This window comes from Glandiceps talaboti, chromosome 23, assembly GCF_964340395.1.
Source record: "Glandiceps talaboti chromosome 23, keGlaTala1.1, whole genome shotgun sequence".
Lineage (NCBI taxonomy): Eukaryota > Metazoa > Hemichordata > Enteropneusta > Spengelidae > Glandiceps > Glandiceps talaboti.
Genome location: NC_135571.1, coordinates 3,133,251 through 3,148,954, shown reverse-complemented (window position 1 = coordinate 3,148,954; position 15,704 = coordinate 3,133,251). Strand labels below are relative to the sequence as shown.

The 15,704-nt window shown below is 35.2% G+C and overlaps 1 protein-coding gene across 5 annotated transcripts in view; it reads left to right on the top strand.

Annotated features, from left to right (window-relative positions):
• Window positions 1–12,341, top strand: part of LOC144452833 (uncharacterized) — a 41,466-nt gene extending 29,125 nt beyond the window's left edge. The window contains exons 8-18 of one of the 5 annotated variants that reach the window (XM_078144004.1): window positions 1,730–1,795; window positions 3,988–4,068; window positions 4,994–5,155; window positions 5,858–6,112; window positions 6,609–6,797; window positions 7,452–7,682; window positions 8,634–8,704; window positions 9,350–9,460; window positions 9,788–9,882; window positions 10,552–10,621; window positions 11,151–12,341. In XM_078144004.1, the coding sequence (XP_078000130.1) occupies window positions 1,730–1,795; window positions 3,988–4,068; window positions 4,994–5,155; window positions 5,858–6,112; window positions 6,609–6,797; window positions 7,452–7,682; window positions 8,634–8,704; window positions 9,350–9,460; window positions 9,788–9,882; window positions 10,552–10,621; window positions 11,151–11,381 (1,562 nt within the window). In that variant the 3' untranslated portion in view covers window positions 11,382–12,341. The remainder of the gene's footprint in view (window positions 1–1,729; window positions 1,796–3,987; window positions 4,069–4,993; window positions 5,156–5,857; window positions 6,113–6,608; window positions 6,798–7,451; window positions 7,683–8,633; window positions 8,705–9,349; window positions 9,461–9,787; window positions 9,883–10,551; window positions 10,622–11,150) is intronic. The other 4 variants (XM_078144006.1, XM_078144005.1, XM_078144007.1 and 1 more) reach the window with 4 other exon arrangements.
• The last annotated feature ends 3,363 nt before the right edge of the window (window positions 12,342–15,704 follow it).

Here is a 15,704-nt window from a genome sequence, read left to right as displayed (position 1 = left end):
AATCTGAATACAAGTCAAAGTTAAAGTCTCTTAAGGTGGCCATATTAATTAGCATCGGGTATTTATTTTGGAATTTTAATTTATGAAACAACTTTACTATGTTTTTCTGAAAAAACAATATGAAATAACATATACCAAGTCCTTGTTTGTAACTCAATAAATGGCAAAAAGATGCAAAATAGTAAATACAAAGTTTGTTATTGTACATATAATAACAAACATGTTACACTTTTTAAAAATATTTTGCAATTTATTTAGGACTTAATATATGTTATTTCACATTGCTTCTTCAAATAGAAAAACATAGTAAAGTTGTTTTATAAATTAAAATTCCAATATAATAATAATAATGATATTTATTGCGTGACAAGGCCACTGACTCATTTGCAAAAAAGGAGTGCTCATTAGTGCAAACTAAAAAAAACAAAAAAAACAAAAACCCCCAGACATGGAAATGTTTTCCGTGTTGTTTTTATTTTCACTGATGTTTACTCCTTTTTGCAAATGTGCTGGTGGCCTTATAATGCAATAAATATTATTTATTATAATAATCCAAAATAAAATACCCATTTATCATTTTAAAGTCGAAGTTAAGCACATGAATATTATATTAATAAATGTGATATTGTTTTTTTTCCCACTAATGCTTGCAAAGGAATGGCTTTTAATGTTGCCACTCAAACTAGTGATGATGTTTGTTCCCTTCTTCCTTTGTATCTTAAAAATCGTGGTAAGACTTAGAAACCTAAATGAATGTGAATTGCTTGAGTGTCGTACTGAATTAGAGTGTCGTACCGCTTCAATGTGCACTTTTTTCTCGTATATTCATAATTTGGAGCACTTTTTATACTTTATACGTACTTTTATATATATTTTCGTTCTTTGTATAAATACATGTAATCCTGTCGGGTTTTTCATTCAAAAAGCAAAGTTTTGACTCTTCATACTAAAATATGTTGGTATCTTTGCATGTGTTTGTCATAATTTGCATGTTTTCATTGTAAACATTTCTCACATGATTTCACATAAATAGGTTCATGCAAATTGTCAACATAACATTTATCCAAACAGACAGCAATCTGTTGCATGTTTCACTCACAAACACTCATATCGTACATTTTCATATAGATCTGATATTCTTTTCATATATTTTATACACATTTCATACTCTTCATATTTTCCCCATACAGTATAACATTTTACATACATTTCATGTGTTTTACGCACTTCACACATTCCACATACTCTCATATTTATTTCACATGCATTTCAAAAATATTTCATATATCACACATTTTATACATAATGTACACTTTCTATACATTGCACATGTTATACATTTCTTGTACATATTTCACACATCACAAATATTTTATATTTCACATGGATTTACACATATTTTGTACACATATTTCACACATATACATTTCAAACATGTTTTGTACATATTTCACACGCATTTCATTCATATTTTGTACACATATTTCACACACATAGTTTATACATATTTTGTACATATTTCATACACATTTCATCACTTTTATATTCACACATATATTTCACACACATTTCATATATACTTCACACACATTTCATCAATATTTTATACTTATTTCATACATACATATTACACACATATCTTATGCATATTTCACACACGTTTTACAGACTTTTCACGCGCACACACCATTGTACTAAAAATGTCATTTTCTTTCCACTACCACACAAGGCAAATCACCTTTGACACCATTGCCACTCTCTGACAAAGACAGTGACATTGAACAATTTGTAGAAAGTAAGTGCCAGATTTTTTTTCACCCGATTGAATCCCGTTACAAACCTAACAACTGAGATTAACTGCACGGGTTATTGGTTTTGAACTAAAATGAAGTTGGTCTTATTTTTTATTTATTTTTTTAAATTGAGTAACGGGAGAATTAATAAAACAATTATGAGTGTGGTGTGAGAAGTGATATTAAACACAAGATGATTTATATTTCGTTTTGCATGCACTTATTTTTGAATCTAATTAGAGAAATTAATAAAGTTAACTTTTAAATATGCGTATTGATTCATATTGTTTTCTAATGGGATCTTCATTAACATTGTGAGAGTTGTGTGTGTTGTTCAAAGAAATGAAATTTTGTTTAAATTTAACAAATTATTAACCATTAAACATGCAAATTTCTTGGTTTTGACTGAATGATTTAAGAAGGAATCCTGTTTTCATTAACAGATTAAGTCATTCATATTTTTATTTTGATGCACTTTGAAGATAAATTTTCATGACTTTCGTGTCTAAATCATATTTTTGGAAATTGAAGCAAAATTCTGCAAACAACATCAAATCAATGAAAATCCAACAATCATATCTTTCTAAGTCAAACTGTTTTCAAAAAGAGTAAGAAACAAAATGATTTTAATTTCAAAATAGCCACCATATTTCAAAATGGCCACCAACATGTTAGTCGGCCATTTTGAATTTCGGCCATTTTGAATTCCCATATGCAAGTTTAGTTGGGATAGTTGATAGACCCTTGTCTATCTTCTTGATGTTAAAAGAATTATGTGAGAGAATAATTTTTTATTTTTTGCTTTTCAAGGTGCATCTTACTGTTAAAACAAATAATATATAATTTGTAATGAATATGTGTGAATTTTCAAATGTGTACAGAATTAGTCAATTTGCATGAAGTTTGGTGTTGATTTTAATCCAAGTGATATTGTTTTTCACACACGCTTTCAAAGGAATGGCATTTTACAGTGTTGCAACGCAAACTCTTTTCCCACTGTATGGTACTAACGGGGGTAAGATACGGAACAATTTTCATTAACAGTCATGTGACATGTACCTGCCCCCCTCTACCTCTCTTCCCTCCTCATAAGGAAAAAGGGAGAACACTGCATTCAGCCCCTACTTTCAAACCAAAGCACCACCCCTCACCCTCACTGCCTCAACCCATGCCACAACTCACCACCCACCCCTCATTGAGTCTAAGCACAACCAAACACCTCACCATCTTCACCAATCTCACCCCCACCCCAATGCCTCCACTTGGCTTGACATCTTTGAACACTATTATTCAACGACAAAACATTTTCTTTATGAATCATATTTCAACTGTTTCTAAGAATTTTCTGCGATTTTTTCATAAGTTTAGAAAGAACAGGAAGACTATCGGGTTTTGCGTATCGTAGTAGTTCTCTCACCATTGTTGAGAAGAGATCATCAAATATTTTGCAATTTGCATTTTAAGCATTACAGATGTTAAAGTTGCATATCATAGTTTCCCACTTGTTGGGAATATGTCTTTCCAAATTTGCATTTAAAACATTTAATTTGCATATCATAGTAGTTTTCTCACCGTCTGGATAATTTGCAATTTGCATATCAAATGTTACATTTGCATATCATAGTAGTTTTCTCACTGTGTCCAGATAAATTGCAATTTGCATTTCAAATGTTACATTTGCATATCATAGTAGTTTTCTCACTGTGTCCAGATAAATTGCAATTTGCATTTCTAGTGTTACATTTACATATCGTAGTTTTCTCACCGTTGTTGCTTGCTGTTCACTTTCATGTGGATGATCATCTCATCTCTGCCTGCTGCACACATCACATTGCTGTCTTCATCTTCATATGACTTGCTCAGTTTCCACACATGCTGCGTTAACAGGACAGACTCCAAACTGTGCATATCGATCTAGACAGAACTCAGGTAAGAGGCAAGAACTGCAGCACGTGTGTCCACACGCACTCATGCACATGTTTGGCTGTGGTGAGAACACTACATAAATATCACTATATCTGTCACCATGTGTGTTACTTCATATGTCACTATGTCTTATCACTGCATGTCAATATCTGTCACCATGTGTGTTATTTCATGTCACTCACTGCATGTTAGTGTCACCATGTGTGAAACCTCAAATGTCTATGTCTATCTCTGCATCTATCACTGTATCTGTCACTCTCATTCTCAGCGAGAATATCTCCACAAGATCTGTCTTCAGTACCATTTTCACCACCAGGCAGTGTCTCTTCAGCCTCTACCGATACTGTAGGTATGTCACCAGTTTTGTCAGTGTATACCACCCGATCACCATGTGTGTCACTCCCTGGGAGTATGATGTCTCCATTTGCCAAAGTGATACTCAGTCTATTTTATGTATAGTTATGAGATAGTATAAAACTTGTACAATATGCATTGATTTGAACATGTATGATGCATTGTTTGGGAACCAGGTGTACTATTATCAGGTCACATGACTGGTCACATGACTATCATGTGATCATGACATGTTATATATTAAAATGAGCTTGGCAAATAGCATGAGCTGCAGATGATAACTTGATGTTTAACTTGATGTTTAAGAGCCATGTTAACACAGCCGTAGTACTTACTTTTGACTTAAGCAATGATATTGGAGCTGTATACATTGAACTGGATGTTTGAACTGGAGAACGCATGTCTAATGAACAGATACTACTTACAAACATAACTGCATACTGATATAGTAGCGAAAACACACTCAGAATACTGACAATATAGGGAATTATTTATTGATCTTTTTGCAAATATTCCATCCATCAAACCCGCTTCTAATAAAGGCTTTTAGCTTTTTGTGATGTTTTGTAGCAGTTTATACAAACTTGCTTGTGATGTTGTAAATTTGTGTGATCATTTGCTAAGTACTTAACTAAGTGTTAATGTATTATTTTTGCTTGTTTGATTTTGCAGGCTGTGGGTATATTTTGGTTTTTGTCTGGTATAATCTATTAATATGTATTACGTACATGTTTGTAACAATTTTTGCCCATCTGCATTTTTTTATTTTGCTTTATTAACGATAACAGACTTTTTGCAGGTGTCTGAAAGATTCACAATCAAGGCATGTGTTTGTGGTGTTCGGAACAGGTTTGTATTAATGCAAAGTTTAGCATTGAACTTGAAAGTGACGTCATTTTTATTGTTTTTTTCTCTCTCAGCTCTACCTCCCCCACGGAAACCTTCTCCGGAGCCAATCAGATTACCAACTCCAAAACCGCCAACCCCTCAACTTCCAACACCAAGTCCTGAAAGTGAAGAAATCCCTCCAGATATTAAAGATATTGCCGATTATGAAGACGATGTAGAGGCACTTGTTTTAGGTCAGTATATAAGTGATTTAGTGAAAGCAATTAGTTGCATGTGATGAATTGGTTAGTGCGTTGCTCATCGGGTTGTCTTGTGTAACTTGACCTTTACAGAAACTTTGTTGGGCCGACAACACTTTATCTTAACAACTTTTTATCCAGGATATTAAAGTGTTTGATCACCAAACTGAAAAAAGTTTTCAGTAGAATACCACAATTTGCTTGTCAGTATATAAGTTAGGTTTGGTTTCTAGAGTATATACACAAAACATGATTACGTTCCCGAATCCTCAGCTGTGCCAGTCCTTTGGCAGACTTTCTACTTCGTAATTTTTAATCTCATAAATTTTGAGTCGTTTCAATGTAATTCATTTTTATAGTTTACATAGAGAAAATGTTGTCCTTCACGTTTTTATTTCTCCAGTTAGCCTACCAGTGTCCACAGAGGGCTTTTGTATTCATACAGCTGTTTCGCAATCACTCACTCAGTTTATCATTTCACAAACGAGAACACAACTGTAAGTTATTTTGTTCAAATAAGAATGAAAAAACCTGAAAACTAATGAAATCTGTCATACTCCTTGTCATACTAGTTTGTAAGGTATGCCATGACGGGGCGCCCTCACACATCAGGGCAGAGCGACATGACATATCTTACAGTCTGTTGTCATGCCAACAAAACTACAATTCATGGCTTCATACATATCTGCTCTACAGAGAAACTAGACAGCTTCAGCATTGGATCATTTCTAGATGAGATGGAAGACGCGTTAGATCTCCTTGACTACGACGCGGCACCAGAGTTTAACTATGATGGTAAAGACGACTACCAGATACAGGACCAAATACGTGTATATACACCCGTCACAAAAATGGAACCCCCTCCTCCACCACCAACTAAGCTGCCTCCTCCTCCTCCTCCTCCCAAGACTCCAACTCCCCCTCCTCCACCAACTCCCCCTCCTCCGAGAGGTAAGTACGCATCAAGACAACAATATAAAATCTTTCCCTTTGTTACATTTCTGCTTCACGATCATGTTATTAAATCACCACATTGTCACCATGACCACCATTGGGTTTCCATGGCAACACAGTCATCATTGTAATTTAGTTTCCATGGTAATATTATCTAATTTGGTAACCTAATAATATAAGGTGTCAACAAAAATATGTTATAGTGAATAATTTTTGTAACAAGTATAATGGGTTAATAAGGTGTAATATTTGTCATCGTAATTTGGTTTCCATGGTTACATTCTAAGTATGAAAATATGCTTTATAAAATTTCATCAGAAAAATATGTTAACTGAAACAATTTTTATAACATTTGCATGGTTACAAATTTTATCATCTGTAAAACTTAAAATGGGTACATAAGGTTTGTTGTCTGTAGACAGTATACATACACTACCAGTGCAAGTAATCACTGGTACATAATGCAAATAACAGAATTGATGTTATATTTCAGAGCCAACTCCTCCACCAAAGCCAAAGAAAAAGAAAGAAATAGTTAAAAAGGAGAAGAAACCTGTAGTGAAACCCAAACCACCAACACCACCACCCCCTACACCCCCTCCCCCTCCTAAAGAACCAACTCCACCCCCTCCACCACCACCACCACCTCCACCGCCACCAGAGCTTCCAGATCTACCAGAAGGTAAGTCAACTTTATTTCAGTGGTTTTCTTTTTAGAAAAATGAATAAAAAGGAAATTATTGGTGAAACTGAGCATCAACCCAGCTGTAAAATTCTTGGCGCCTGAAATTGAATTTTACCATGTCTTGTAAAAATGACGATCATTTGTTTTCGTGGTCGACACATTGACTCCTTTCTATGTGTTACAAATTTGTACTAAGAATACATCAACCTTCTTGTTCTATTTTGACCCCCTAGTGTGTGGTAAAATGCTATTACAGGTACTGAGAATAAGTCAACCTTCGTGTTCTATTTTGACCCCCTAGTATGAGGTAAAATGCTGTTACAGGTACTGAGAATAAGTCAACCTTCTTGTTGTTATTTTGACCCCCTAGAGCGTGGTAAAATACCTATAGTATTACAGGTACTGAGAATTGGGGACCTGGTAGGATAGTGGTTGCTATGTGAATGCTTTTATGCTATCTGTTTACCATTGTGTCCTCTAATGATAGCCAAATTTTGTTGTTGTGAGTCAAAATGATAAAAACTGGTGCATCAACTTTGCAGTTGGACTAATTATAGTTTTTACTATGAATTGATAGAGACTTTTGATACAGCAGCTTTTTGTACACATTTTCCTTTTTTCTAATTTGCATATTTTGGATTTTCATCTTAGTGAAACCCCGGGTTGTAGAGTTTAAGGTACCTGTCAAGCATAAAATGGAAATGCCAAAAGTAGAAAGTCCCCCTCCACCCACACCTACACCTACACCACCACCCAGTCCGAAACCAAAGAAGAAGAAAGCAGACTGGAGCAAAAAGAGAGCTAAACTGATGTATGATAAACTCAAGAAGAAAGAAAAACCACTTGTTCTACCACCCAAGGAGGAAGTGTCGTACAGAGATTGTGAGTATTGATCAGATTTTAGTTTGGTAAATGACAGATAAAGGGTGTACTGATAAATGTACTGGTAGACATGTAAAGAGAGATACTCAGGGAAGGGACAGACGGAGAGATACAGGGAGACACAAATGGAGAGATAGACAGGGAGACAGACAGCCTGGGGCAAGTAGATAGGCATTCACAAATGGGAAGTCAAATGTGCAGACAGGGAGAAAGTTAGATGCACAAATGTATACATTCACAGATAGATAGGGAGGTAGATAGGGATACAGACAGACAGACAGGCAGGCAGGCAGGCAGGCAGGCAGACAGACAGACATGACAGACAGACAGATGACATACAGACGGATGACAGACAGACTGACAGACAAACTGATAGACAGAGATGGAGACACAGATAGACTGAAACAGACATGAGAGAGACAGACAGACAGACAAACTGAGACACACACACACTTACACATACAGAGACTGAGACAGAGAGAGAGGTGGGTTGATTGACAAATATACACAGATATGGGTACAGACAAGACAACAGATAGGAAGGCACTTGCATGTACATAAGTAAAAAAGGCAAACTGAAAACCAAAGAAAAGTTCTATTGGAAGTAATGACTAACTATACAGGTACTATTGAAAGCTTACTTCAAATAATTAAGGTTGGAATGATGAGGGTAATGTGGGGAGAAATAGGTGGGGGTGATGAGGGTAATGGGGAGAAATAGGTGGGGTGATGAGGGTAATGTGGAGAAATAGGTTGGGGTACAAACTAGAATTACTTTTGAGACATGGTGACAATATCCAGTCAATAGACATTGATACTTACACCAACACTAGCCTCACTGAGTAAACTGGGTTGTTATTTTCAATATACAGAACTTTCTTTGTCATAATATTATACAATGTAATTATTATATTATGGTAACTCACCATTCGTTAATTTTGTCTGTTATAGATGGTTGGTTGGCACAGTTTTGTATTCTAAAGAGTGAAAAAGTGGAGATGTACAGAAGAGCTTTTGAAGCCGTAAGTATGAAGTTATTCAAAGTTGTAATGTTGGATGTTGGTTTTGTAATATACCATATCATAGAAGTGTCACAAGAGGGCTAAAACTTGGATGTCAACCACATTGTATGACAAAAAGCAGCCAATAAAAAGACGTAAATATAACTCTGTGAGTTCCTAAAAATGACATCACCTCAAACAAATAAGGTGAACTATCCAGTCTGGCTTAAAATGCCTTAAAACACTGAGAAATGGGGACATAGCCTACATTACTCAACTGCTTTGCAGTGTTTTTGCAGAGGTTGGGGAACCCTGGTAACAGAAAGGTGGAAAGGAAAGGGGTAAAATTGCATAGTTTCTCAGACAATCTACCGTAATTTTGTTTGGGAACTCGGTAAAATTATTGGGGATCACCAGTAGATTTTACCTGGTTACCGCCCTCAACAAAAACCCAGACTGTGGCTCTCACTTCCTTGCTTCTGAATAGCACCCCTAGTGTCAAAAGTATATAATCTTTTGTCTTTTTCCATAACCATAATATGATGTATTTCTATACTTGTACTGGCACATTCTTATTGTAGCAACCTTTTTTGTTAAAAATTCAGAGCTCTGGTTAAAAAGTTAAAAAAAGTAACATTAATTTTTGTTTCATATTCCTTTCTCTAGTGTGATGAGGATGAGGACGGATACCTGGATGGATTTGAGACAATTCTGGCTTTGAAGGGAATCGCTGGTGCCAATAATTTAACAGAAACTGAGGAAGAGTATATTTACACTGTAAGTTTTTAACTTTTTACAAAAATTGATGAAAATAAATTCGGTTTAAAAATACACTATTAAACTCTGTGTAATGCTTCTCTAAGTTTTAACTTCATACAAAAATTGATTAAAACACTTTGGCTTAAAAAAATAGGTTAACTCTATATAATGCTAGTCCTAGTTTCAACATGAGTTCTCAGGTGTTCTTCAGGGATCATGCTTTGTTTACGCATACATGACTTCAAAATATTGTCCCAGACAGGTGGTAAATTATATTGGCCCAATACTCTTTCCATCTTTTCACTATATCGTTTGACATTTTCTGGTATGTTGTTAATATTTCAGATTTTAGAAATGGCTGACTACAAGATTATGGATGGTACAGACTTTAGATTGTTTGCTATCGTTGCTGCATTGACTCAAAGAATAGCTAGATTGGAGTAAGTATATAGCAATGAAGTAGATTAGGGGTGAGGGGTGGGGTGGGGTGTGGGGATGATGACGGTAATGTGAGGAGAAATAGGTGAATGCAAGAATGAAGTGGAGTAAGGCCAAAGAGATATAGTTGAAAAGTGTGTGTGTGTGTGTCTGTGTGTGTGTGTGTGTGTGTGTGTGTGTGTGTCTGTGTGTCTGTGTCTGTGTGTGTGTACGTGTGTGTATGCATGTGTGTGTGTGTTTGTGCGTGTGTGCGTGCATGCGTGTGTGTGTGTGTGTCTGTGTGTGTATGTGTGTGTGTTTGTGTATGTGTGCGTGCGTGTGTGTCTGCGTGTGTGTGTGTTTGTTTGTGTATGTGTGCGTGCATGCGTGTGTGTGTGCATGTGCGTGCATGTGTGTGTGTGTGTGTGTGTGTGTGTGTGTGTCTGCGTGTGTGTATGTGTAGTATAAAGTATAAATAGTAGGAGCAAATGTATTAAAAAAATCCAAAAATTTGAAAATTGTGAGGTCAGGGTAAATCTAGTCTGTAATGTATGCTATGATGGGGCACCCTCATACATCGGTTAAGGCGGAGAAATATGATATATCTACAGGCTTGGGTAAATCTTATTTTGAGTACACATTTTTGTTGTTAAATAATGTCTGATAATCTATCCTTGGTTTGTTTTTTGCAGTGGATGGATGAAGAATATTATAAACAGACTAGATTTTAAAATGTTAAATATGAAAATGTTTAAAGCCAAGGTGAGTAAATAGTTATTTTGTGAACCAACCTTGCCAGTTTATCAAATCATCCATACCGTGTGACCCAAAAATGTTGATCAGTTTGGTCGATCAAATGATTTAGAAAGGTTATAATTAATACACAAGTAGTTCAAAGTTTTTAGCAGAGTTTTTGATCTGTCTTGGTTGATGATCCTCATCAGAATGACAAATTCCATAGTTACAGCTGACCACTAGGTGGCAGTATGATTAGCCGATTGTAGATATTAGGTAGTTGGATGCTATCAACCAGATACTACAATCCAAAGATCAGAGGTGGGCTCAACATTGAGCTTTTCTGTGACAACATACGCATTCCCAAGACATTTACATGTCCATACATACCAAACTTATTATCAAAATTACCAGCTGCTCAGTATTGTCATGGATTTTCATAGAGGAATTGTTGCGTTTTTCAAGTTTGACAAAAAAAACCACAGGAAATTAGGGGCTTTTTATTACCCTGTCTTGCCTTTATCATCTAACGATTAATGTTTCGTTTTATTTCCAGGATTTGTTTCTCTGGAATGTAGACCAAAACACAAATAAAATCTCCATACAACAATTAATGATTGAATTGAAAGCTGGTGGAGTCAGTGCAGAACATCAAGAGGAGGTACAAGTCAAACTTGGACACTTGGGGGCGCTAGACTTACTTGACTTTATGACTTATGTGCCACTGTTTATAATGTTACATGAATCAGTAGTGGAGAATCCACTTGATGATAGTAGAGACAAATAGTGATACCCCCTGTTGTGAGAAAAAGGAGATCCTGAATATTTAAGGCCACTGTTTTGTGGAAATCACCTGATTGTTTTCAAGAGACATGCAGTGGCACCCCCTGAAAAATAGTGACACTCCTTTTAGTGGAAAAGATTGGGGGATCATGAAATTGCTATTAGTGGAAATCATCTGATTGGTTTGAAGAGACATATAGTGACACCCCTGAAAAAGTGGAAAAGATCAGGAGATCATAAATATTACAGGTCACAGTGACGGAAATGTTTTCTATAGACATGTAGTGGCACCCCCTGTGATTGACAGATGATTGACAAGATGAGTTCACAAATGCTATGTGCCATATGTGGAATGTTTCCAACTGTACTCTATAACGGAAATTCCCCTGGTGGTTCTAGAGACAAATAGTAGCACCCCCTGTAGTAGTAATAGATCAACAGTACATACTGATATTATATGTAAAGACGCATGTCTGAAGGGGTGTCAACTCTATACTCTTTGAGATATATCAAATGCGACATGTACTGCATTTCTACTTATTTCCCAGATGTATATCAATAAGGACACAGAGTCCAGTATTGCCAAAAAGAGAAGAGAACTATTTATGCAACTCATTATGTAAAATGTTATAGGAGTACTCATCCTAGCACACACCTCACATGTATATACTATTAAACTCACAATTGAAAATAACTTTAAAGTGGCCATATGGATGAGGATTTGGTATTTATTTTGGAATTTTAATTTATGGAACAATTTTATAATTTCTTCCTACTTCTGAAAAATTAATGTGAAACAACACATGCCAAGTCATTATTTATAACTCGATACATTGCAAAAGATTAATAAATATGTATGTACAATAACAAACTTTTTACAAGTTTTATAGCATTTAGCAAGATATAGAGTTACAAACAGAGACTTTGTCTATGTAGATTCACATTGATTTTTCAAGTAGGAAACCATGATAAAATTGTTTTATAGATTGAAAATCCAAAATAAATACCAAATCCTCATCCATATGGTCACTTTAAAAGTGGCACAGACTGTAACTTTTTAGGGTGGCAGTACTTAATTCTATGTTTCTGAGGACCTGACCGACCCTACATTTCTCATTCTGGTGAAATCATTTTTTTTAAATGACGCCCTCTATGGCAGAATTACAAAAAATCGCAACATCACTCATTGTATGATGACAACCCCATTAAACACCTTGAAACCAAAAATAATATTATTAAATTTGTAACATTTTTATTTGTAAATGTTGTTTAAACCCAGCCTCAGATTTTTGATATCATATTTGTTTCAATATCATTTAGTGGTCGGTGGTCAGTGTGAAACAAAGATTGGCTGCCCCCACCCTCTCCAAGTTACAGACAGTGTCCCTTTAAAAGTATATAACCTGCACTTGAACTTGAAGGTTGTATTTTCACACACTCAATTTTATCAGACTAGAAATCACATAATGTACTTAATATCCGTCATTTACTAGTCTGTAAGGTATGCTGTGACAGAGCGCCCTCACACATCAGTCAACCCTCATAGTGACACGACATAACTTGTAGTCTATCCTTTGCACTGTAATTAAATATTTATATCGTCTTTTTTGACAATCACAGTTTATAAATTTGTACAGTTATGTAGTTGTTAGTTGATGTAAGTTTTTTACTCTGTAAGTGGGAGTTTTTTTAGCAAAACTGAACTAGAGCATACAGAATCATAGCCAACTGATTGCATTGTTACATGTCAGAAATGCATAATGAAATAATTTGCATAATGACTTGTTTTGTGTTCTAATTTGCATAAAACAGGGTCTTCCCAGAACATACAGAATCATAGCCAACTGATTGCATGGTTACATGTCAGAAATGTATAATGACATAATTTGCATAATTACTAGTTTTGTGTTCTAATTTGCATAAAAACATGGCCGTCCCAGAGCATACAGAATCATAACCAACTGATGTGCTTGTGACCAGCTGTAAGAATGTTTCTAGCTTTGCAATGTGAAGTGTTACTACACATAGTATTACAAAGAGCTCCCATTCTTCGAGCAGAAAATGGTTTAGAATTTTGACCCATATTTTTTTTTACCACAAAGTAAATAATAGTTGCTAATGTTTTCCCATTTCAAAAATATTTGAAATATTTATTAACGTGGAATTGCAAAAAAAATGTGACCACTTTAGGAAGCTTTGATCACTCGCAAAAGATTCTAAACATTAGTACCTTGTTTGAAAATCACTGTGACTATTGAAATGGAGAGTAGTTTGTCAGATTCCAAAATGTATGATTATGTAACCAGATTCTGATTCAGATTCACTTTCAGATTCAGTATTTGAGACTTCGAATCAGATCTGATATCCTACTTTTATAATGAGATTTAGATTGATATTCAAATTTGATGTTTGATAGTAAAAATAAGGTTTATCGATATTCGTATCCGAATGCAATATTCGAACCTGAGAATCAGATTCTTTTATCATTCAGAACCATTATAATATTTGATATCTTGAATATAAATTATTTGATATCATGAATTGACTGCAGGTTTAGATACTCCAGACATCTGCCAAACTTGAGTAGGATTCATGACTTGATTCCAAATTGAAGATTCAGACGCAATTTAAAAGATTTTTCAGAAACGAATAACTAATGAAGAATTTTACTCAGATTGAGAACATCTTTTAGATTCATATATTATTACTAAAAGATATTCTTGTAACAGTTAAATGAATTGGGTTGTAGGTACAAACTTCTCTCAGTTTAATTTCACGTGATCAATCTGTAACAGTTCACTGAGTTGGGTTGTAGATACAAACTTGTTACAAAGAACTTTTTTCACATGGTCAAATGTAGCAGTTCAGTGAGTAGGGTTGTAGATACAAACTTGTAACAAAGAATTCTTTTCTCATGGTCAAAATTGTGACAGTTCAGTGAGTGGGGTTGTAGATTCAAATTTGTCAAAATGAACCCCACCACTGGTCAATTTGTAACAATTCAATGGAAAGGGTTGTAGAATTTAACTTATTTGCAGAAAATGTCAACAGTTGTCCAACTTGTAACAGTTAAATGAGTTGGGTTATAGATACAAACTTGTCACAAAGAATTATTTCACACAACCTTCACTCACATTTGTATTTAAAAAATATGTAAAAAGCAAATAATATTTTCTATCTTTAAATTTCAGATTTTTATTCCTGTAAATATAAATCACATTGGTAGTCATGATACTGACTAACGTTCAAGTGCAATTATAGGAATTTAATATCAGTTTCAATTTGTATTAAACTTGAAATGCAGCTCAAAGTTGTCATTTTTTTTGTTCTGTTTTAATGGGGAACACATACCATGAAATCGACGTTTTCGTATCCTGAGTTCTGGAGATTCATTTCAACTTGCAAATTCAGAGATCTTGTGCCTTTATAGGGTGTATCTTTGCTATAGGCTGTTGCATCATGGGAGTTATTAGAACTAATATATTCATGGTTGAATATTGAATATTCATGAGATGTTTTACACTGAAGGGAATAAGCACACAGGAGTGATGAATATTCACTGTGCAATTTGAATACATTCTGCTGACTCCCATGATGCATTGACCCACAGGAAAGATACTCGTTAAAAGGCACAAGGTCAACTTGTAGGTCATGTAAAATGATGAAGTTACTCTCTAGACCCCATACTTTATGAATGTCTCTGTTTCATGGAGTGGTGTTCCGTTGGAGATGGAGAGTACGTGCAATATGCCATGTTCCAGTTACTGAAGTTCTGGCCATTTCATAACGATAACAAGAGAGCGACCAGATTTAGCCAAGTGAGGGGTAAACTTCGGTCATGGTAATTTTTTTTGCATGCTGTCCTTTACACTGCAATATATACTCAGCCCTCATTTCTCTGCATTCAAAACGGATTTCGAACAGCACCCCTAGTGGCCAAACCAATCATATCTCTCTGATGAAAACTGAATATGGCGTATTTGTTTAGATTGTAACATACGTGCTCTGTCTATCTGTCTGTCTGTCTGTCTGTCTGTCTGTCTCTCTCTCTCTCTCTCTCTCTCTCTCTCTCTCTCTCTCTCTCTCTCTCTCTTGCACAGTTTGGAAGTTTACAGTTGTTTAGAAGTGAATTTATTGTATCTTTACTAACACGAACACCAAAATATTTTCAGCCTGTTCCATCCTTAATACATGCAACAATAAAGTTAGCCATGCTTCATATACCGGTAGAGGGCGCAGTTCACAATTCAAATTACTGGTATTAAAAACCTATACGGGATTGAGTTCTGCTTTAATAACACCACACATCCATTTGGTATTTTAACAA